General features: G+C 41.2%; 1 protein-coding gene across 1 annotated transcript in view; it reads left to right on the top strand.

Moving 5' to 3' along the window:
* The first annotated feature begins 2937 nt into the window (after positions 1-2937).
* The window catches only part of ppargc1b (peroxisome proliferator-activated receptor gamma, coactivator 1 beta), a 37472-nt gene continuing 17435 nt past the window's right edge, over positions 2938-22974 (top strand). Inside the window, exon 1 of the mRNA XM_030765686.1 lies at positions 2938-3018. Within this exon, the coding sequence (XP_030621546.1) occupies positions 2938-3018 (81 nt within the window). The remainder of the gene's footprint in view (positions 3019-22974) is intronic.

A 22974-nucleotide genomic window follows, 5' to 3' on the forward strand; every position in this document is an offset into this window, starting at 1 on the left:
ATGTTTGGGGGGAAACATCTGATTTTTGGTCTATATATTAATGCAAAAAAAAAAAAAAAACCTCACAAAAGTGTGTTCTCCAATGTAGAATGAGAGAGAATGAAAATTCATGAAATCTCTTAGTATCACACACCATTACTTACCATTACACACCTTTCAGGAGTGCACACAAGGACTGTGTGATAAGCAGAGAGGTGCTGAGCAAGAGAGCTCCTCATTCTGTACGGCCCAGCTATTCGGAGATCACATCAAAATAAGTGAACTATGGAATACATGTCCAAACACGGCAAAACGCCTGATATTTCATCCTCTCATTGTGTGAAATATGCTGTTAGGTAGAGTGACAGTTATCTTAATCAGGACATGTTAAGAGGATCACCAAAAAATGTCAATAGCAGTAAAGTGATCTCTGAAGTTACAAACTTCATATCAAGAGAACCCATACTCAAACAATAAATCACACTATACTTACAAGCTGCAGTTTTAATTGATGACATCACATCAAATTACCACCAGTTCAAAACACATTTTATGACGCTGCTCTGACAGTACGCAAGATTAAGTGCTTTCAACAAAATCCGGGCTTTTCTTGGCAGCTAGTTTTCCTCTGAAAAAAAACTCGCATTAGTTTCCACTAGCTGTGACCCACCCCTCTTAGCACGCGACGTCGTTAGACCAACGGACAAAACGGCCACTCCTCAAAATTAACGAACATCGTGATGATTTTTGGTATCTCTGGTAAATAAAATAAGTCTTATAGTTTTAATATATTCTAGTGTTTGGAATACTTCTGGTAAAAATGAGCGACTAGTTAGCAAGTATTCTACTTTGCTACACTGTGTTCCAAGTTTTAAAACCCATTAATTTGTGGTCGTGAACAGTAGCCAGCTAACACCTAGTCTGTTTTAAGATGGCTGTTTGACTGTTGTTGTTGTGTGAACAAAACTGCCCAATAATGGTGGATTACTATTAAAACAGAAGGTGACACGAGTCACCTGAGGCGAGACAGGTAGGGTTGACAAAACCTAGATTTGATGGCTAGCTTGTTATTGAATACTTTGTTAGCCAGACAAATTAGCTGATATCAGCAAATTAGGCTACTGTCTGCAACTAGCTTCAGTAGCCAAATCATCCAGTTTACTTCAGTCTAGTGTACCCTTCGCAAACTCGCAAATTAAATGTACTGCTTAACAATTTTAGGACAAGGTTGGAAGGCCAGGGGAATTAGCCGTTGAAGGGGCTACTGCGAGTGGCCAGCCGCTAGCCCAGATTGAAGTGACGCTTTGCTGTTAAGGTTTGACTGAACAGGCAGTTTCTGGGAATGCAGCTATTATAATACTTTACTCTAATCATCAGTTGGATTATTTTCACATTTAGTTTTAATGTTTGGCCTTCTGACTTTAAGTTTCGGTTACGACTGTTATGACACATGGTAATTCTTATTCAGCTGATTAGTGTGAAATGAAAAATATTTCACAACGACGAGGGAATATTGTAATAATTCTTAAATACAAATTTACGAATTTCATATGCTGATTATTAGTAATATTATCACACAGCTCTGCTGTATGCATAACTACAATGAGCAAACAAGGTAACTAATACTGTGTAACTTGCATGATTTCAGAGTGTAAAAGTTTTCTCAGCTTAATTCAGTATATCAGAAAATGAATGTCTCGTTCTAAGTGTATTTGCACTTACTTTATAAGTTGTACTTTATAAGTCTTAAAAATTACTTACAGTTAAAGCCGATCGACTATGCTCATCATCAAGGTCTGCAATCAATAGATTGTAGTTGTGCATCAAATGGTGGCACTATATGCATAATTTAAATTATGTTACTGGAGTGAAATATCTAGTCTCACATTCTAGTCAAGAAGTATACTATATATTCGAGTCAGAAACACTCAAAACTACTGCTAAGCTCATTAGTCAGATCATGGCCGATTCCCTAAACATTACAAGTCAGTCACAGTCAGTTGATGCAATATTTCACAACTTTATTTTATTGCCCCATTTCTGATAACATTTGGTGGAGGAGAATCATATGAAATGAGCACACTGACCCGTATTTAAGTCTAACGTGGCAGTGTTAAAGTGACCTATCACAGGCGCATGAACATGTGGGTGCTGACATTTCATGCTTGAGTGAAGTTTTATTACTCAAAACACAAAATAATTCAGAGTAAAGTTGAGAGACAAAAAACAGAAAACTCAGATGTTTACAACAATTACAAAGTGGCCTAATTATCATGTGAAGAGACCCTCTTCCCTTATAAATCAAATTGTTAAATGTCATATCAGTATGTTTGATATACTGATATACCAAATAAACCTAACTGATGTTGTGTGAGAAGAACCAACTAGTCGTCGAGGATATGAAAAATGTTGTTGAAATAACAGATCGCGTGGGAGGTGCTGATTTACAGGGTGACACTGCTTCTTAGACAGTTGTATTATTCATGGACTTCAAAGTTAGAGCTCTTGCTTAAAACTCAATAGCCCACATTAGCTTCGAGGACAAGAAAGCAGCAAGTAGATTAATACTCTTGTGTTTGATTATTCCGAAAATATGCTTTGCCTTGCAGTAGATTTAAAAGCCAACTGCGATATGTTTGCCGTAGAAATGAGTCATCGGCACTATGCAGTTCATTGCAAGCAGTTAAGTGTCTTTGCAGCTATATGGTGCCTTTACTACTGAAGGTGTTCTTCACGACTGAGCATCGTTACTGATCAGACACCTTGCACTACCTGGGGGAGGTGTCTTCGTCGCGCATTCAAGTAATTGTGCCCCTTGTCACATCAACTAAGTGAGCAGTGTTTACGTTTATTTGAGCGAACCCTTTGTACTGCCCTCAGCCGGTAAAAGTGTGTCACTGCATGCGGGGAAACCTGTATACCCAGTACTCTGACTTAACAGCTCTCATTCCCTAGAAGATGGCGGACTGCGCTTCACTGTTAGATGAGGAGCTCTCTTCCTTTGTCTTCAATTACCTGACAGAAAACTCCGGGAGCCAGGTAAGCGATGAACAGATTCTGAAAATGCAGGGTTGGGGCTGTCTAGCCTTGTCTTTGTTTTTGCATGATAATCGCTGTTGCACGATATAATTACATTAATGTTGGGACAGTATCTCTGGTCTGTTTAGCCGGTGTCTTGAACCCTTGACGTCTGCGTTTCACGTGGAGTTGGGGGGGAAATAATAGAGCGTTTTCTCACATTAGTTATTTTCCAACGAAATGAATTATTGTGGTCAGTGCTGTCGATTTCCTTTCTTAATTAAAGTGGAATAACCTTCTTTTATGTATATTTGAAATGATGATGTTATTTAAGTTAGTTTGACAGTTTTCCGAAATTATGTGAATTTTTGGAGACTTCAGACACGTGGGTGGTGATATCTCGGAACTCACTGTGGATCAAATCGGATGTTGTTTTATCCCAGTGTTAAATGATCGCGTAATGCAAATTAATTGTACTCTTCTGATTCATTTAACAGCCCATGTAAGTCACTTTATATGAAGTTCCATATACACTATCCATATTTCATCGAGTAGCCCAATGCCGTCAATATGCGAAATATGAACAGAGGGTAGGATAAGCACTGGTTTCATGTGAGGGATCTGTCTGTTGAATAATTTGTTTAGAACGGGCTTACGTGTGTCCAGTTTACGAGAGTGAACACTTTAAAGCTTTGAGTGTATGGCGCTTAGATCTAATGCAGCACAAAGTTGAGCAACTTGCAAGGCAACATAAACCTGTATGATCCGGATAGACCTCTGGGGTATTATGTCCGTGAGGAGGCTGTAAAGAGTTGCCTGATATTTTGTCCATCTAAGAAATCTAATTGTGTTTTCGTAATCGTTTGCGTAACCTATGCCTGTTACAAAACGGAACCGGAGTTGGAACACCCAGAGTAACGCTGCTATCGTTAAGTGGCAAGTGCTGCTGTCATTCGATTAATCTTCAAATTACTCTTTTAAACTTGCAGCCTATATACCTGTAGTAGTCATCACACGAGGCTATTACATCACACATGTGTTACTTCTACACATACTCTCATAGAATAAACGAATTCGAACATAACAGTAAAGTTGAAACGTGTTTAAAGAGATTCATGTCAATCAACTATTTTTATTCGGTAAATAAACAAATATTTTAATGATCAGCCTTGATCATTATCAGTTTGGATGCATTAAGCGAAATATTTGATCATGATGTAGCTCCGCACATCAGTGGACATTACCGAAGCTGGGAGCTATTTTTACCCAAGTTACACGCACCATACGAACAGGGTTGGAGGATGAGCATCTTTTGTAATGTAAACGTAAACTCAGTGCATTTAAATCACTGCAGTGCTGTTCAATTCGACGACTACGACCTTGATTGAATCTGCGACTGTTTAATAGAACCCAAACATCAAACGTCAAATTTATTTGATATGAATTGAAGGTTGACGGCACAAACTCTGTTTTTCTGACGGTTATATGTTCGAATTTTGGTATCAGCATTAGTGTTGTGCACAGTGAATTTACATGGTAAAAAATCATTTGGGGGTTATAAACGTGAACTTACTGTCTGGTCAGTGTAATAGTACTCCATCCTCGTGACCAGAGTTATAGAACACGGAATTGCTGCAGTCATGTGCTCCCCGCCGTTAGACGTAGTAGTATGAGGGAGGCGGCTCTAGTGACGTGCAAACACGACGGCCACACTCCCTCCTCTGGGCTGCATGTGACTGCTGCTGCCGCTGCGCAAATTAGAGCAGCTTAGATCACGACTAATAATTCACGATTTAGCCTACTCCAAGAAGATCCAAAGATCACTCTCTTTAAACCCAGATCGTTCTGACATTGAATGCTCTCCGTGTTTTTGTGGGACGCCGCTTTCTGTAAAGATACCTGCTCCAGTTCAGTTTTACCAAATCCCGACAGGAATGTGATGAATTTTTGACGCGTTCTGTGTTGCGTTTTCATATTTGTTGTTATTTACTTTTAGGATTGACATTGCTCTGATGAAATTTTATTTCCATTCAGTGAAGATCACAACTATGGTGTTGTCAAAATGCCGAAAACAGCACCCTGAAAAAACTAATACAGTTTTAATCAGCTTGTCTTCTGTCTCAGCTGACAAATGCACTTTGTACAAATGCACCTCTTGAATTTCACTGTTGTAAACTTAAAGAGACACATAATATACTGCACCAGTTCCCTGACAGTCTTGCGAGAGAGAGGGAGAGAGAGAGAGAGAGTTGTCGTGATGTGAAACACCGCAGTGTTATGTGTTCAGTTTCCATGATATGGGCTGAGTCACCTGTCTAAAGAGAGAATAAACCAGGCAAATGTATTTACCCCATGAAATGATTCTGTCCTTTTAGCCTTGTCTCAAATAACAGGGCTGTAACACACAACTACACTGGAAATGCATGGCTCTTCAGTTTTGGTCACAGTGTTTGACAATTCAGTGTCAAATTCTAGAGTAAACATGCTTTTTGAAAGGGCTCTGACAATAGATCCTCTGTCTGAATGTTTAGCTCAATGCCTCTATGTCTTATCCACCATCAGAGTTATGATTTAGTGGAAAATCAGTTTAACTGGCTAATATAATGGTTACAGAAGTGAGCATAGTTAAGATGCCTTGTTAGAGGTTGCAGGCCTGACCTATTAAATATTAACTCACTGGAAATGATATTGCAGAATTCGCAGTAGCCCTTGTAATGTTTTTACTTACACTATTCTAATGAATGCGTTGTAGTCACTGCCTAACCTTATAATTTGTTTTTTTGTTTTTTTTCTCTTGTCACTTGAAGCTTACCATATCATTGCAACCCTAGTCATAATGCTGGTTATTATTCTTTCCAATGGATCTGCACTCTTGGCAAGGGATCTCGGGTGAGAGAACTTGTGTGATGATTAGAAGGAAGGCTTCCTCTCTCAGAGCTCTGGGGATGCGTCATCTGGCTCCGAGGCTTCTCCCCAGGGCTACAGGGAGACATGTGGGTGCACTGTTAGAGATCAGTGCTCACTTCTGACTGAGACACAGTGAGGATTAGATATCAATAATGAATACATGTTAATCCAGCATCTGCAGATTGCACAACTGGCATCAAAGGTTATTTTTCACATTGAGCCATGCTGAACTGTCTTCTGGGCTCAGTGGAGCTTTAAACATCTTTTAGCCTCACCACCATAAGGATACATGAGCCCTGATTTTGGGGTGTACACATTATTGGGCTTTAGTCATTGCATTAGTATTCAGATACACTCTCCTGAATGAATGATAGGGTATATTAAGTCATGTGGGAAGCCGTTTAGCATTATAATAGATGTAGTTTTCTGTTCCTGGCTGTTTGACCTGACCAGACTGTGTCCCCATGAATATTTCTAATTTTTCTACACTTCCTCTTTTCTACAGACCCCCACACATGGTTTTCTCAGCAATATGAGGTAGAACATTCAAATAAGCAGTACCATTTTGACCATTTTCCCCTCCTCAGTATTTTAGTGGTTTTTTGGAAGCTGTGCGTTGAATACTTTGCTTCTCTCCTTTCCATGATATGTCTTTATGGGGATCAGGTTCAAACACCCATTTTGTATGGAAGAGGGGTTTTTTTATGTATTGATTTTTGACTTGTTAACATATCTGTCTCCGGTGATGACATGTTTAAAATACAGTTAAAATCTATCAGAGCTTAACTGCTGAGACAATGCCATTAAGGATTCTGACTGTATTTGGATGATCACAACAGTAAAGTGGACTCTCCATTTTGGCCATCATTTGGAAGGTCAGAATGTGTTGTAAACATGCATGCAAACATGACTGCAGATATGCTGTTCCCTCATATTATCATCTGTCCCACTTAGGTGCGACATGCATTCAAGCTATTGTTTGAATTCCATTTAACAGGCGTGCACCTGTGACCTGTTGATGATGCAATTGGTGTTTAAGTAGTCATTTCTCTAATTTAATATCAGTGTAAATTCACTTATCTTATCCGGAGTTCACAGATGAAAAATTCTAAGCTAGATCAGTGTGGAGTTAAAATTACTGAGATCTTAAACAACCAGGAATATGCTGGCCAAATGTGGTGAACTGCTTTTTAAATATACACTGAAAGTTTGCTTCATTGTCACGGGGAACTATTTACCTTTGATCTTCTGGAAAAGAGGACCCTTTGACAATAGTAGGAAGTTTGTAAATGGGCAACTGAAGTCTGTTAGCCAAGTTGTGAATGTTGTGAATGGTTGTCTGTGTCGAAAATGAAAGTCTGGTCTGGAATGGGCTGCCGGCCAAATCTACATCAGCTTTTAAACGGACACATTTTCAGGCAAATCGTACACCACCGCAGAAGGCTCTTGCATAATCAAATCTAAGCTCGGCATTGAGTTGGCAGCAATGAATGTGTGAGGACTGCATGTGGGATAAAGAGGTGACTTCTTTTAATTCCCTCAGTTAAAGCCAGTCGACTTGGAAAGTTGTACCTTCCTACCTCATTCAGATAATCATTTCAAGTAAGCGGTGAAATAAAACTGTTTGACTTTCCCTTTTTTTTCAGCCTCATTTTTCCAGTTTAGTCCTTGAATCCAAACTTATCTGTACACAAGATAAACTCAGTTGTAGTCCCTGTTTTGGACAGGCTTGTATCAGTTCTTTTTGCTTGACTCTGCTGACTGCGAGCACTGTGAGCAGCCTTTATTGCACTTACAAGCAAGTCAGGTGAACATGGAGGACACATTTGTTAAAGCAGTGACAGGTGAAAGGAACTTTCCATGTGTTGTGAGTATGTAGATTTGAATATGTTGGCTTAGATGCCCCAAACCAACCATGGAAACATGGTATCAAGGGAGGGCAAGTTCATACTGGCAAAGGCTCACCGGGCATACAATCAGCCAGGCAGTGAGAATGATCATTAAACAATTCAACACCTTTTCTCCAGTCAAGTTATGTCGATGCCACCGTTTTTTTGTTTGTTTGTTTTTGTTTGGTTTTTTTTGGTTTAACACGATTATTACGTGACTGGTTCTTCTGGTGCCATGCTCACTCAAGGTGACTGACACACCTTTGCTCCATCGTGTGGTTTGAAGTATGCTTCTAGAATTTTGATTTTTTTTTTTTCTGGTTTGTTTTGACTTCACAATGAATTTAATGTTTGCAAGCGTTAAGAACTAATATGTTCAAACAATGTCCAATACCAGTTTGAATGGAAGTTGCTAATTGCTCCATGTCAGTTGTATACATTATTCCATGGCTGTCAGCTGTGAAAAATGAGGGTTGTTGTGAAGAGGCACCCATGTGCAACTGATCATTCCTGACATAAATTTACAAAGAATTAGTTAAGTGAGCAGCAGGATTATGTGAACCTAGCAGAAACACATCATTTCATCATTAGCCCAAAAAACCTTCTTTTTTTACCCAGTTTTGAAAGATTAGTTCAGCTTGAAAATGCACCTGTTTTTATGTTTTCTATACACTTTAGATTTATAATTACATGCTGTAATGGAACCTGATAGCATTCCAAGAAAATCAAGGGACATTTTAACTCCATGAAATAGAGACTAGTTCCTACTGCCGTGTCTTTGGAGTTTATGATCAGGTATTTATTGCTTTTGTTTTACTGTTTGATGCTTTTACGCTGGCTATCTAAGCTGTCCAAGGGTTTAATCTTCCTCATACATCTGTGATTTCATACTGAGATTGTAAGGATGCAGACCCATTTGTCTCGTCACACAGAGCTGTACTGACCTGCTTTCTCATCTGTACAGTAAAATATCAGCCTATTACCTTGTTGTCTCTTTTGACTCAGTGGTCCCAACTTTGTGATTGGTTTAATGTTGTCTCTGTGACTTTGTGTGAACTTCTGGAAAGAACACACCCAATACATACCGAACAATAGTTTTCACACCCAGAAGAATGCAACAGGAGGAGGGAGTGCAGATGGAGAGTTGGTGGATAAATGCATTGCTACGGGCTATGAGCTACAGAGGTTTCGTAAACGTAACAGAAGAGCTTGTCGAAATTGGAGGTCTGCCCAATTTACAGCAGTGTAAGTCACTCCCTGTGAGGAACTTTCCATTCACCCCAAGCAGAGTGAAACACCACGATGGGAGAGGTTACCGGGCTCTGAGGGGCTTGGTACCTCCCACAGGAACAAAGCAGTTTAGTCATCCTCCTCATGGTGTTCTGGTCGGGGAGAATACATGGGGCAGGCCTTTCATTGGTGGAGTCTCTCACTAGTGGTTCAGTGAACTCCTGACTCTCTGGGCCTCCTGCCAACCCCGAGGAGAAACCTGTAAATTTCCATTATCTTCAGCGAGGCGACTTGGCAGGGCCATGGCTGTTCACGAGATCAGCACCATTGCAGGTGAATAGAGTTTTGCCCTCTCTTTCCACCCATACAGCTTGTGACCTGATTCAGCAGTGAACTTTTATCTTCACATGCTTAACAAATAGCAGGTATAACAGCTTATAGTGTGAGCTTTTCGCTCTCAAAGCTACCTGGGATTGTCTGGGACTTGCTTTGATCCCAAGCGCACCCCAGTCTACTATGTTTGACTGCTCACATCCATTAATCTTAACCACTGTCACTTTTACATGTCATGGTGATGCTGACTAGAGCACTGCACTACACTCATTTCAGGATGTATCATACCATGCTAACTGAAGAATGTGTTCTGTTATGCTGTTGAAGTGGTTGATCAATTCATGCGTGCTCATTTCTCATGAGAGCCTTTATTACTGTGGGCCAGGAAACCTCACTTTGCTTCTCATCATGCTATTTTGTTTGTGCACTGTTTAATGTTATGAAGCAGACATTTCTGAAACACTTTCATACCCAGCACGAGTATGGACATGCCAGTTTGATCAAGGACACTCCCATGTGGTCGTTTTTCTTTTCTGTAAGTACGTCAAGCGTGTTGATGCGAAGTGTTTCGTTAACGTATGGCAGGAAATATGTGGTAAACACAGGGGAAACTATGTACTATATGTCAGTTAATCATATGCTAAGTTACCCAATAAGTTTTACCGCTTGTTCTTGCTTTGTCATAGATTTCATTATGCAAGATGTCTGTTTTTTTTTCTTTTAATGCACCAAATTAAGAAAAGCAGTTTCTTTTATCATTTGTGTACCCTCTTAGTTCCCCCCCATATTCTTTTGCTCTTCAGCTGTACATGTTAAAAATGTTATAAGAAAAATGGTTCTTTGAGTAAGAAAGGGGACACAGACTGTAGAAAGACTCAGTTTTCCTCAGAATCACAGGGGGATTCCTTAAATAGAGATTCATAACACACACTATGTTAAATTCTGTGATATGTTTTACTTGTTCCATGTATAATGTTTTTGGGCTCAAGGACTTCACCGCAATAATAAACTGACTTTGACCTGAGGAACCCTCGTCAGATAGTCAGAGTGAATTTCACTCTCCAAGACATGGCTTGGATTCATGGCTGCCAGGCAAAATTGTGACTATCAGACAGTTTCAGCGTCAGATTTGTTCCTTGACAAAGGTTTGAATTCTGCACACTCCACGGAATGTTTTCCCTCCTCCATTAGGGCTTTCATGCCCTCTCTCAGTACTCTGTGTGCTGTGTGTTGGCTCCCCTGATGCAGCTCTGCTGTACCTGACCTTATTCTCAGCTTCACTCTGCCTGTAAAAAGGCAGACCAAATCTCAGTACATTCATTCTCCACTGATAATCAAGGCATGCTATCAGCTGGCACCAACAGATCTCCGCCTTAGATTTAGAAATGAATTAATTAAGAAACTCTAACAATGGCGTCCGAGATATATATATTTTTTTTTACATGCGGTACAGAAGTGGAGTATCGTGGCTAGTCTGATCAAACCAGTATCGATATGTTGTTACAGTAATGGATGGAGATTTTCTCTGGTAAAACCCTTGATGCTAGCTCCCTAGATTATCACAGTTTATTCATTGTAAGTCTGCTAAGCATGTGGTTATACAGTCTCCCTCAGCAGAAGCTGAGATGAGAAAGCCAAACATTGTTGGTGGTGTAGATAGTGATTCAAACAGCCTCTGATGACTTATTGATTTCTCTAGAGGTATTTGTCTTGAAGTGATTTTGGTGAAGGAACACAGTCTTCACCAAGACAGACAATTCCCTGAAAATGTGTTTCTGCTGTTAGTTTAGTGTTTTGCAGACCAAAGTCAAATTTTGTTGTTTAACAGCTGTGACAGAAGTGACCTTTTTCTAGATCGGAGTTTTCTTGTTTCATTATGGTCCTCCTTGATCCCCCACAACCTTAATAAAGATCTCATTGTGCTTTGCATCATATCTTATCTGGAAATCAGGCATGTACCAGCTTGATTCCAATAATGTTCATTTTTAAAATGCGTCAAGTCACACAGCTGGAAAACTTTCCAGAGCAATTTATGACTTGATGTAATCATTTTGAACTCTGATTTTAAGTCCCCAATTTATGCTTCAATGTATAAATTGTCATTGGTGACTAAAACTGGCTATTAAGTTATCTTGACTGTGATGTTTTACTTCATAGTCAGAATTGTGTTTGTCCCTTTAACTCGGTATTTTGTGTCAGGTCCCCTTTTAAAAAGAGATCTTGATCTCAGTGAGTGTAAAAATAAGGGATGCATAAAACGAAATAAATCCACTGAAATGTGATTTTCATTGATTAAGATGTTTAGATTCATTTTGTTTCAGCCAAGCTGGTCAAATGGTAATGAAAAGCCCTGCGTGGATGATTAAGCTCTCCTGTTTTAAAAGGAAATCACTCTTTCATTATTCTCTAAAGCCTCTGACAGTATGTTGGGTTTCTGTGTACTGGGGTCGAGCGCATGATATGGAGGCCATTGCCAAGTAGTGGTATCGATTCTAATCCCTCCTACTTAGAAGTCAGGCCATGGAGAGCCCGTTGTGTTGGTCTTGCATGTGATGAACATGGCTTTGTTTTGGTGGTGTCACAACAGGATTGCTTGTTGATCTAGTGGTGGGCCAGAGAGAGGACTGAATGCTTTTGGGGGCGTCTCTTTCTGAAGGGTCATTAGGATGGGAGAGGCACACTGGAGTGTTTGTTTCTTGCCAGTAGCTCAAGGTTGGCACAAAGGCAGAATAAAGCTGGGATTGTTCGAGACCTGCAGAAAAGGTTTTGTAGAATGTTCTGGCGGTGTGTGTTTCTGCAGGATAGTAGAGCACTCACACGAAGACCTGTACTTAAAACAGCAACACTGATAACAGCTTCAACTTTGTGCGTGTAAACTCAACAAAATACACACCAGATATGTGGTTTGACGGAGTTCCATCATGAATATGAATTACTTTATCCATATGTATAGAGAGGCATGAGTATTTTTGCACATTGCAGGCAGGAAAAGGCTATTTGAGGAGAATGTACAGGATGGCGAATGAGTAATGTTGGATGCAAAAGTAGGCTCTACATCTCTTTATAAACACCCACAAATTCACACTGAAAGAAACCCTAAAGGTGAAAACTCCCACTTGCTTTTAGATGCACAAGCAGCTCTCCCAATGACACACACTACCTGCTAATCTCTGGAGGTTTTTTTTTTTTTTTTGTAAGTGCAGCAGCCACAAGTACTCTGGAACTCTCTTCCTTTCCCCCTGTTATGCTTAACTACTAATATATAAACCTGTTCTTCATGGGAGTTTTTTTTTTTTTTTGCATCAGTAGTTTAAAGAACTCACAGAGTGGAAACCCATGGTTTTCATACCCATCAGTGGGTATCTACCTTGGGGCAGCCATTAGCAGAGTGGTGTAGCTCTTTGTGGCAGGGAAGACAGTCCTCTGAACAATCTCCTGATGGATGGGGTGAGAAAGGACAGAGGGCTTGGAGATGGATTACCTGTCAGGCTCTTCCATTCAACCACATTCAACCTGGCACAAAGTCCCCTTGGAATTTCACAATTCTCCACTGCATGCCATCTGCTTATCTCTTATTTGGACATGGGAAGTAGAGTATATTGGTAGTGTAAAAACATGCTGTAAAATTTGGTCGGGTGAAACTGAAATGTGATTTGGAAGGGTCATGAAGATAAATTTCTTTTTTTTTTAGGTCACCATGTTTTAAAGTCCAAAAATTCTAAGCATTACTTACACAACCTTATTGGTAATCAGAACCTTTCCAGGAAGATGCCAACACTGGGCAGTCTCCAGTCAGAACAACATATCTGTGTTCTGTCTACTGTGTGGAAACACAAGGTCAATTGGGAGATGGAGTGGTCATACTTCACAGCCAACATGCATTATTTACTGTGGCCCAGCAAAAAAACCCTCCCAGGGCAGCAGCAGTTTTCCTTAAAGGGAGCCCGATCCTATTTGAACCTGATTCTCAGAGATTTGCTGCAGAGCTGGCAAAAATGAAGCAGTTCTGTGCAGTTTCATGGTTGTAAATTGGTGGGAGATGGAAACTAAAACCAGTAGCAAATGTCCATTCTCCTCTTGGTCAGTTTTTTGAAAGCCTTGATGACAATTTGGTCAATGTATCCCCAGTATTAAAAAAGAATGTTTTTGTATCTCTGTGTCAAAAAGGACAGGTGAGGCCATTCCCCTCTGTTTAGCAAATTATATTTACATGTGTTTGAGCTTCTGGTCTTGGGATGTAGGCTGGTGTGATTGCTGAATGTGACAGGAGGGAGGATTGGTTGTTTTCTGAAAACTCAAAGGAATAGCCTCTTTGATCAAACAGCTGTGAAGTTCAAAGCATCTCTGCTTGTTCTGATGAATGCATGTGCTTCTGTAGTCTCTGTCCTGTTAGATAGCAGCTGCATTGAGACATAGGAAATGATATCATACACTGTATTATATACCATGTATCAAATGTGCATATGGTACATTGTTCAGACTACCCCTTTTTGTCAGTCTAATTAACTCCAGATTTGTGAAAATGTCATTTTTCCACTTGCCCAAAGAGGCTTTTCTGATGTTAAAGTGAAGGGAACTTTGCTCTAGCCCTAGCTAATGCTCTTGTCATTGTTTGACTCAATCCAGTTTTTATACCAAATATGGCTTCAGTGCTCTGTGAACTGCTCAGTCACGTGTAGCTTAACCACACAGATCAGGGACGTGGTTCTCATAGTTGCTGCTGTTTCAACAGGGGTTATTCCTCAGTGTAAACAAGGGTATAGTACTCTCCCCTTATTTTCTTGGAATAAAGAAAGAGTAGAGTAGTTTTTGGTAGTGTACTTGCAAACGGTGTGGCAATACATTCATTGCAGGTTTATGTCACAGGGTTCCTTTGCAATAGATGTTGATGATTTGAGCAACAATTTTGTTTAATCTGATCAAGAGTTCTTCTCTTCCTTTTTTGGCTATGCATATAACGTTGTCTTTCAGTTGCGTTCTTTAAATCGTTTAGGAGTATCTCTCAGTTTTTCTACAAAGAGAATGATCTCTGTGGGCTTTCATAGCTAAATCAGAGAATGAGCAGTGTATTTTCTAACCCTGTGGACACCTAGAGCTTAACAACTAAGCAGTGGTTATCGCCTCACATTTCGTTAATCTTCCTTTGCTACTGCTATTTTCATTAACCCCACTTGACCTTTCACCTAGTTTGTAAAGATGGCCCAATTGGGCCCACTCAACCTGAAGATTGAGTAAAGCTGTCAACAGTATTGTAGTTTTGGTGCAGTTCATGAAAGCCGAAATAGGATGTATCTGAAAGCATTTGCTTTCTTTTTGGGCATTTGGGCTGAAACATGGGACTGGCAGTGAGTGACCCCTGCAGTAGGATGGCCCTCTGTGTATCGTCTCAGGTGAGAGGACGGCCATGTCCTTCCTGGCTTCGCCACTCCCTATCCGTGATCCCTGGTAGAGCAGGCTGTTGGGCGAGAATCACTCCACATCTCTCTCTGATGAAAAACTTGGCTCGAAAAATTAACGGACACACACTGTACTGCCTGATCTACACTGAAGATGGAACATGGGCTCCTTGAGGCAGGCAGATTGTCAACTGTCATGAGCTTCCTTATCCCTTATCACTAGTCGCAGATGCAGAAGGAGGAGGGGTAAGGCACAGATTGTCAGGGTCGTAACTCAGACCGCTGCATTGTAAATCGTTCATGTGTTTGTTTACATGTTGACCAGGTCCCTAACCACCCTGAGCTTGAGACAGAGGAAAGCTTGGGAGGAAATGACAGGCCGTGGTACACGGTGGGCTGTGGACAGGTGATGATTTAGCTGGGTTTGGTTGTTGAATGCAGTGCTAGGAGCAGTGAGTAATGGACTGGTAGCTTGGTGATGATGGGTCACAGAGGCATCCCTCAAACTGTGTTTGGGTCCCAAGGACAGCGCTGCTGATTGCATTGGCAGCAGGCCAACTAGCCATTGGCGATTTGTTAGAGGTCCCGTGCTTGTGGGATGGTGGGCATGTCATTTGAGTACATTTCCATGTGACACGTTGCTTGGCGTGCGTAATTTTAAGCTAAGGGATGCGTAAAGGCATATGGTACGTATGTTTGTGCCAGGCTAATATGTCTGAAGCACAGCATTGCTTCATAGGAAGTAGACAGTCAAAGCATTTATGCCTGAATGGTTTTGAAGTTTGATAGTCATGGATGATCAAGTGTTTTCAGCATGTCACTATTTAAAAGCATAGCTTTGTAATTATGGTGAATCTGTGCAGACGCCAACCCTGGAGACTTATTGAATTTTGGGTGAAGGCCGTAACAATTACAGCCCCTAAATAATCACTGGTTGTTTGAGGCAGACGCTGGGCTCTCTAAAACAGAGGTCTCCGATGCAGAGGGACCAGCAATGGAAACTGCAGCTCTCTGACTGACAAGATTCAGTGTGGGGGGTGAGTGGGTGGGCGGGCAGAATCATGGCTCCAGCTGCCTGTCACTGATGCAGACCTTGACAGTCATAAATAGGATGCACTCAGGAAGAAGGAACGGCATTTGCTGTGACCTTCCTGATCTCTTAAAACATGGCTCCCCCTGGATTTATTACACCGCACACAAGCATTTACCTCCACTGCTACATATGCTCTATGAGTTTTAATGTGTCACTTTCCGTGCAAACTACTGTTTCGATATAATATTAGCTTCCGTTTGGACCTTGTGATGTGTTGTTAAAAATAATCACTGATACTTGAGTGCACACTTGATTTTATTACAGCAATTTCAGTTTTTGTGGATACCTATTCAGCACAGGACAGAGTCCACCTAAGATAATAAGGGCTAGAAAATGAAAGCAAATGAAGAAATATAATGGGTGGGTTGAGGTGCCCCCCCCCCACGCACACACACACACACACACACACACACACACACTCTGTCCTAAAGAGTCAAAAGATGTGGTCCTCATTATATTGAGAAATTGGATATTGCATGTGTCCTTGTAAAGGCCATTCATAGAATAGTGCAGTGGTTACTCAAAAGGTTCTGTCATTCTGTGTGAAAGGTGAAAGTGCTGGTTTAGATGAAGGCCTTCTTCCAAAGAGTTGAACAATCTTAGTGCAATACAACTCAGGCACAGATGAACTAATGGAGATTAGCACTGGCTTTAGGTAAGAGGTGGTCATGAATAGCAAGCAGTAAAATGGCACTAAAGAGGAAGAGGATCCCTGCATGCTTCCAGGCCCGGAAGAGCACTTCATTTAATTAACTGAATCAGTAAGAAAATGATAACTGAGTCAGATGAGGAGTACTGGACCATCGGGGTGCACGCAAAGTTAAACACTGGAATGAAATAAAAACCACGCTAAAGAACCCTGACCATTTAATATGCCTCTTTTGTTTATGAGTAACTGAACACTTATTTTATCATTCCACTCTTTTTCTGTAGAACAGATTTGATGTTTTAAACTTTGAAACAGAGAGGCACAGTATTTGACAATAGATTCATCCTAGATGTTCGAAATTTACCAATTTGTCACCACCTTCCAAATGACATTTTTCAGCCAACCAAATTTAGCATGGCCTCTCCTCCACTGGCCTGTTTACCTTTACGTCAGATGTCTGACAGCAGAAGCGTAGGTGTTGCTTTGGCTCAGAGGTAAAGATTAGAATCACAAAAGAGGGTGTCCATAGGCTTCTTCAGCAGTGAATCTGGGCCATGCAAGTGTAATAGGCCTTGGGGGAGGAGGACCACTTTCTTAGCATTTCAATTACCTCCCTCAGGAGAGCCAGGAGCACAGCAAGCCTTCATCTGCCTGCTGCTGCTCAACACAGCCCGTGGTGTCCTTGTGCCGAGGGCTGTCGTGCCCTTGCTGGACTGTGTGTGTCAGCAGATTTTGGCAGGAGGTGAAACATGGTCCGTGGCTACCTGAAGAAATGGCTGACTGTCAGACATATTTGCGTTCTGGTTCGGCTTACAGGCGGCAGTTGTGTGGTTGATGTGAGTATGGGCTTTTTGCAGCCGCGCACGGACTCTGCTTTGGAGAACAGGCGAGGGACAGAGAGCATCGAGCTGTGAAAGAACAAAACGTGAGAGTGCTAACAATGGCGCAGAACGGGAAGGAGATGGACTGTGTTCTAAAAGAGAGCTAAAAAAAAAAAAAAAAAGGGGGATATAGAGGCCACACATCTCTTTCATGCATTCTCACATCATTTTGTGATCTCCTCTCTCTCTCTTGTCTCTCTTGATTCTGCTCTTCCCCATCTCTCTTCTCCGCACCCTCCCTCCTTCACCCGCTCCCTCTCACACTTGCTCTCGCTTGCTCAGCTCTCACTTTAGTCACGTGTATGTGGGTCGGCTGAGGACATGTGTGCTGCTCTCAGTCTTTTTTCTGCTGCTGAAAGGGAAGCAGATGAATAGGCAAAGGAGAAAAGATGCAGGGACGAAAAAGGACTACCAAATGAGGTGCTACTGTACCATAACGCTAACACCCACTCGCCTCCCTCAGCTGGAGAAAGATGGCCAGTGGGTTAGTGTGACCACCTCAGAGGCAGGAACCAAGTTAGTTTTGGTTCAGTTTCCTGAAGCCCCAGGTGTCCAGCCCTCCACAATGCAATTCCCAAGATACACTTGTCACTGCATGGAAATGGTGTGTGAACTGAGATCTATGTCCCATTTGGTGTACGAGATTCTCATTCAGTTTGAGTGTCTCAATGAAATGCTCATTTTTTTTATTTATGATGTTTGTTTTCATGGATTACTTGCTATCAATGATTAGCATTGTATGTCTGTCACAATGCATAGTGTGGGTGTTATTTTAGTTGCTTGGTAACTCAGGTGAAAGTGTCCCTGGAGATGAATGCGGAAAACAGCACTGAATGGCTGTCAGACAGTGAATGGGTCAAGGTGTTTTGGTAAGTTGGGTGTGTCTCAAAAGTGATCTCAGTTGCAGTTCACACTATATCACAGCCAAGATTCGTCCATTTAAAGGCCGCCAAGGATGCTCAAAGCCCACAATCAAAGCCTATTACAACTTTTTTTTCCTTTTGTACCTACCTAATCTCATGAACAAGTCCCTCCTATATTTTCACATCTCTTATCATGCAGGTGCACAAATGAAAAAGTCAGAGGAGAACACAGTGGGAGAGTGCAGAGCTAATAGTCCCCCCACTCCAGGTTAGATGCTCCCTCTAATGAATTAAAGATCTTTGTTGTTCTCGTTTTCATTCAGAAGCCCAGCCTGAGATCTGTCAAGCTTTCAAGGTTCTGAAAGATGCTTTCATTGTGTGGCCTGGGGACAACACAATAATGAAACACCTGAAGCATTGTGTTGCTAATGGATTTTGTTTTGGCCAAGTCGCCTGTAGACCTAATCACCGTCTCTATTGTTTTGTTGCCAAGGATTATATGTACAATGCAGTCACTCTTGGTAAATATGATCAAACAGGGCGTTAATATCTGAGAAAGTGTCTAATGGTATATCTTTCAAGGACAACGCCACCCACACTATTTAGAAATAAAGACAGGCTTCAGGTGAGCTGACATATGGAAACCAATGACATGACCAACAGCAGTGTCTGCATTACAGCCACTGATTTATTCATTGCCGATAAAGTGCAGACTTGCACTCACTAACCTAGCGAAGTAATGCACTGCGATGTAAAACTGTATACCTTGCAGTAGGCTTTCTCTCAACAGTCCCTACTGGAGAACCAGCTACTTTTCCTGAATGGTAGCGTTTGGTGTGGTCTATACTGTTGCCATTCCCCTGCTGCTCTGGTATTTTACATTATTTATAGGTTTTGTCAGAGAAGGAGATCATGTTAAAGGGATGGTGCTCATGACAAAAGTTTAAAGGTATAGACGTACGGGTTTGGGTAATACAGGTTGGGTGTTGCCTCTCAGGTGCTGCAATTGATCTGCAGACCCCACAAAAAGGATTTGGTGGGTTTGGTTACCCTGTGAGTCCTAGGCTGGATACCCTGCAATTTGCACTAAAAAGGTTTGACCTTTCAGATTGGTGGGATGCTGGGATAAGAACCCCAGGGGATGTGGGCTCCATATCCAGTTTTCACCTACTCACTCTAATGGTAGACAATTTTGGTGGCACACAAGTCATCTGTCACCAGTCTCATAGTATCCTGAACTGATAAGTTACAAATGTACCAATTTTATAACTCAGATGATCTTTAGAATTCAAACTTAGTATACTTAATACAGTATATTTCCTTTTTTTTTTTTTTTTTACTGTTGCGTCATGGCTGTAGTGGATTTTGGCAGAACTTGCCACAGTAACAGAAGACAGGAATTGGCAGCTATTCCTGATTAACAGTTTGAATGTCAAATGGACTCAAGATCTTGAGCCTGCTGCATCACTGCAGTATGAAAGGACTGATATCACAGATCCCTACTCTCTGTAGAAACAGAAGATGTTTATTCATTGATCAAAATTGGTAAATCATTAGAAGCTGGTCTGTCATTGAGTTAATATTAGAATCTGTTTGCATGGCTATAGGAATAGTCATGTACATAGAGGCAAATAATATGGATTGGTGGACTGCCAAGTTGGCAGTAAATAACAGTTTGTTAGAAACAGTAATTTATGCAGGGAAAAAACAAAACATGCCCCTGGGCTTGGGTTATTGAACACGCAGCTCGTTAACACTGCTGGCATATCAGGTCAGGCACCACTCTCTACAGCTCGGCACATACAGTGACTTTCGAGGAACTGGAGTGGGTCATATTTGTATTTTGCGTCATTTGGCGGATATGATGGATACAAATGGGTTTTGGTGTCATTCTGGAAAAATTCAGTCTGAAAAGTGTGTTAGGGACATCTTGAAAATATATCACCTAGGCTCTGAGAATTATATTCCCCATTATGCCTCCACAGCATTATAGAAAATGGCGAGAACTTCAGTTTTTCCACTCAGCTTTTATGGGGAAACATGAACGTTGCCATAAATGGTAAAGAACTTGGAGGAATGAACCTCTAAGAGTATTTGTTCCCCGGAATGTCCTCAAACAAATCAACCCAAATGAATGGCTAACACAGTAGATATTATGGCTTTAAATGTATTTCAGTTCAACTAAGGAAAAGTGGGAAAAGGAAGTGCGGTAATGGCTTAATTTAGGTGGATCTGGAATCAAGCCATTCACTCCCTTGGAAGCTGTCAGATAGAGGACTTTAGTGCAAGGGGAACCCCTCTAAAGAGCTCTACGGTATGTTTTATATCCTGTTGTTTAGAGAAATGGAATGCATAAATGGATTTGAGGTAGCTCTCAGAAACTGATTAACCCTGTGCCCATCAAGCGGGTCTCAGTGGGGGAACACGCTTTTTTACCTTGTGGGGGTAAAAAAGTGGGAAGTGGTCAGTGGCATTCCTCTTGGTTCAGATCCAGCTCTGCAGTTTCTCTGCCATGACCTTCACTTCTCTCTGACTGTCTGAGGGGTATTTTCAAAGCACGTGTTAAGCTGGTGCGACGTCCTTGACATGACAGCTCTCTCGTTTAGACAAGAAGAGAAACTGAAGTGGAAAAAAAACCCTGCCTTAATTACCTATAATGACTTTAACTGTTGGCTTATCCTGGCAGACTCATTAGGGACCAAAAACAGGTTGGTGTGACTGCTAACCCTTTCCTGATGTAGCTAATGACTAATCAGCCATTCTCCAAGTACTCTGTAGAACTAGATTCATGAATTGCCAGTACCTCTGTTATTACATTAGTGCTGGGCGATATGGCCTATAAATAATATCGTGATATATTTAGACTATATCGTGATACATGATATATATCTCGATATTTTGAAATTCGCCTCTAAAGCACTTCATAAATGCTCGATTTAACTCTTTGATGCATACAATCACACCAGTATGATGATTCTAGTAGTCCCTGCAACATATGTGTGCATTAAAATATTCTTGTTTATATTCATTAATGGTTTCTGTTGGAACAATTTTAAACTTGCATGCAAAAAGGGTGGAAATCGCAACCAAAATAAATTTAACAAGACAGTATTTATTCAACATCATCCTTGCGATACCCAAACCACTGCCAGATGATTAATCCAGTGCTGTTTGTTTTCGGAACCAATTAGTCCACCTCCATCTTCTGCTACTGTTCCCGAACTCAACACGTATAAACTCGCTCTCTCTAGGCTCTTTCTCTGTTCCCTCCGGATACAAAAACACACGTCTCACCCACAGTATATACGTCACACACACTTGCCCAGGAGAGTGGTCTGGGCGGGCAGTTGTGTGTGATGTATGTATGTGAGTTTTTTTTTTCCTTTTTGTGTCTGAGAGGGAGAGAGCCATAGGAGAGAGTGAAAGAAGCGAAACCCCAAAGCGAGTCTCATGCCAGCGTCTTAAAAAATTACGTGACAAATTCTACTTGATGTTCGCGATATAGTCATTTACTATGTCGCAAGAAGAACAAGCCAGGATACATCGAGTATGTTCAAAATATCGCCCACCCCTGTATTGCAGCTTAATTGTTTTCATCAGCAAAGACAAATAATCCCAGCATAGGCAAGGGGCTGACAAAAACTGGCATGCTTGGCAAAAGCCAGCTGGAGACAGGGAACGTATGAAGGCCAGTACACTCTTCTTTTAGGCTACATTTAATGTCAGAACACCCTACAGTTACGCTTTGTGCCTGGTCCTCTGCAGTAGTGGCTTAAAGAAAAGGGCTGGCAGATGGCACAGCCGTCTGTTTGAGCATTAGGAATTCAGGGTGAGTCATCTTCCTGCTTCAGAATTCACCCTGAAACCCTGAGCAGAAATGTCCTATAGACCACTCACGATTTGCCCAAAGGCCTAATACAGCAGTGCTGAGTCAGACGAACCATTCAGGTTTGTGTTTTTGTAATATGCAGTTATGAAGCATGAAGTGTTGCTGAAGGAAATTTCAAATAGATGCATGAATCAGTTTACTTTTTTTCTGAAGCTGTGTGTCAGTAAATTGTTCTGTCTATTTCCTAATTTGTTGCATAGCTGCGTCTAGTCAGATTTCTCAATACCATCGCATAGATGGCTTTTGCATGAATACATTCTGAGTTCAGGGACGGAAAAGCGCATTTCATGTTTTTAAAAAGGCTACCGTCTGTTCCTTGAAGCAGCAGGCTTTGCGTTAGCAGAGATTTTGGATAATTAACTGAACAATATGATAGCCATACAGGGAATAACGTTTCTCTCATGACCTTTGTCTTTGTCAGCTATATTTCGCACTGTGCATGCAGTAAAGATCTGCCTGAAGCCTGGTTCATATTACTTTTATTTTAAATAGAAAACAGCAGATTCTGCTGTTTGACACGGTCATGCATTAGAAAGCACACATGAGATTACATTTATCTTTAGAAAAACTAGGGTGTGAGGGTTATGGTTGGTTTGGCATTGATATTGCCCTTCCTTACCCACTCATACACATGTTCACAGCGTGAGATTTAGTTCTAGTTGTATTTTGGTCTTTGCCGTTCCCCCTTAGAACACGGCCACTCATCTCTGTGTGTCTGACCAGAGCAGCTGTATGTGAGCACTGTCCTTTCAACCTCTGAATTCTAGCAGCAAAGGTCAGGTCGGCACTTCAGTCAACTCTTGGGTTTCAAAACAAACCTCATTCTCGCAGGGCATCCCCAAAATAG

Source organism: Chanos chanos, chromosome 2 (genome assembly GCF_902362185.1).
Source record: "Chanos chanos chromosome 2, fChaCha1.1, whole genome shotgun sequence".
NCBI classification, from domain to species: Eukaryota; Metazoa; Chordata; class Actinopteri; order Gonorynchiformes; family Chanidae; genus Chanos; species Chanos chanos.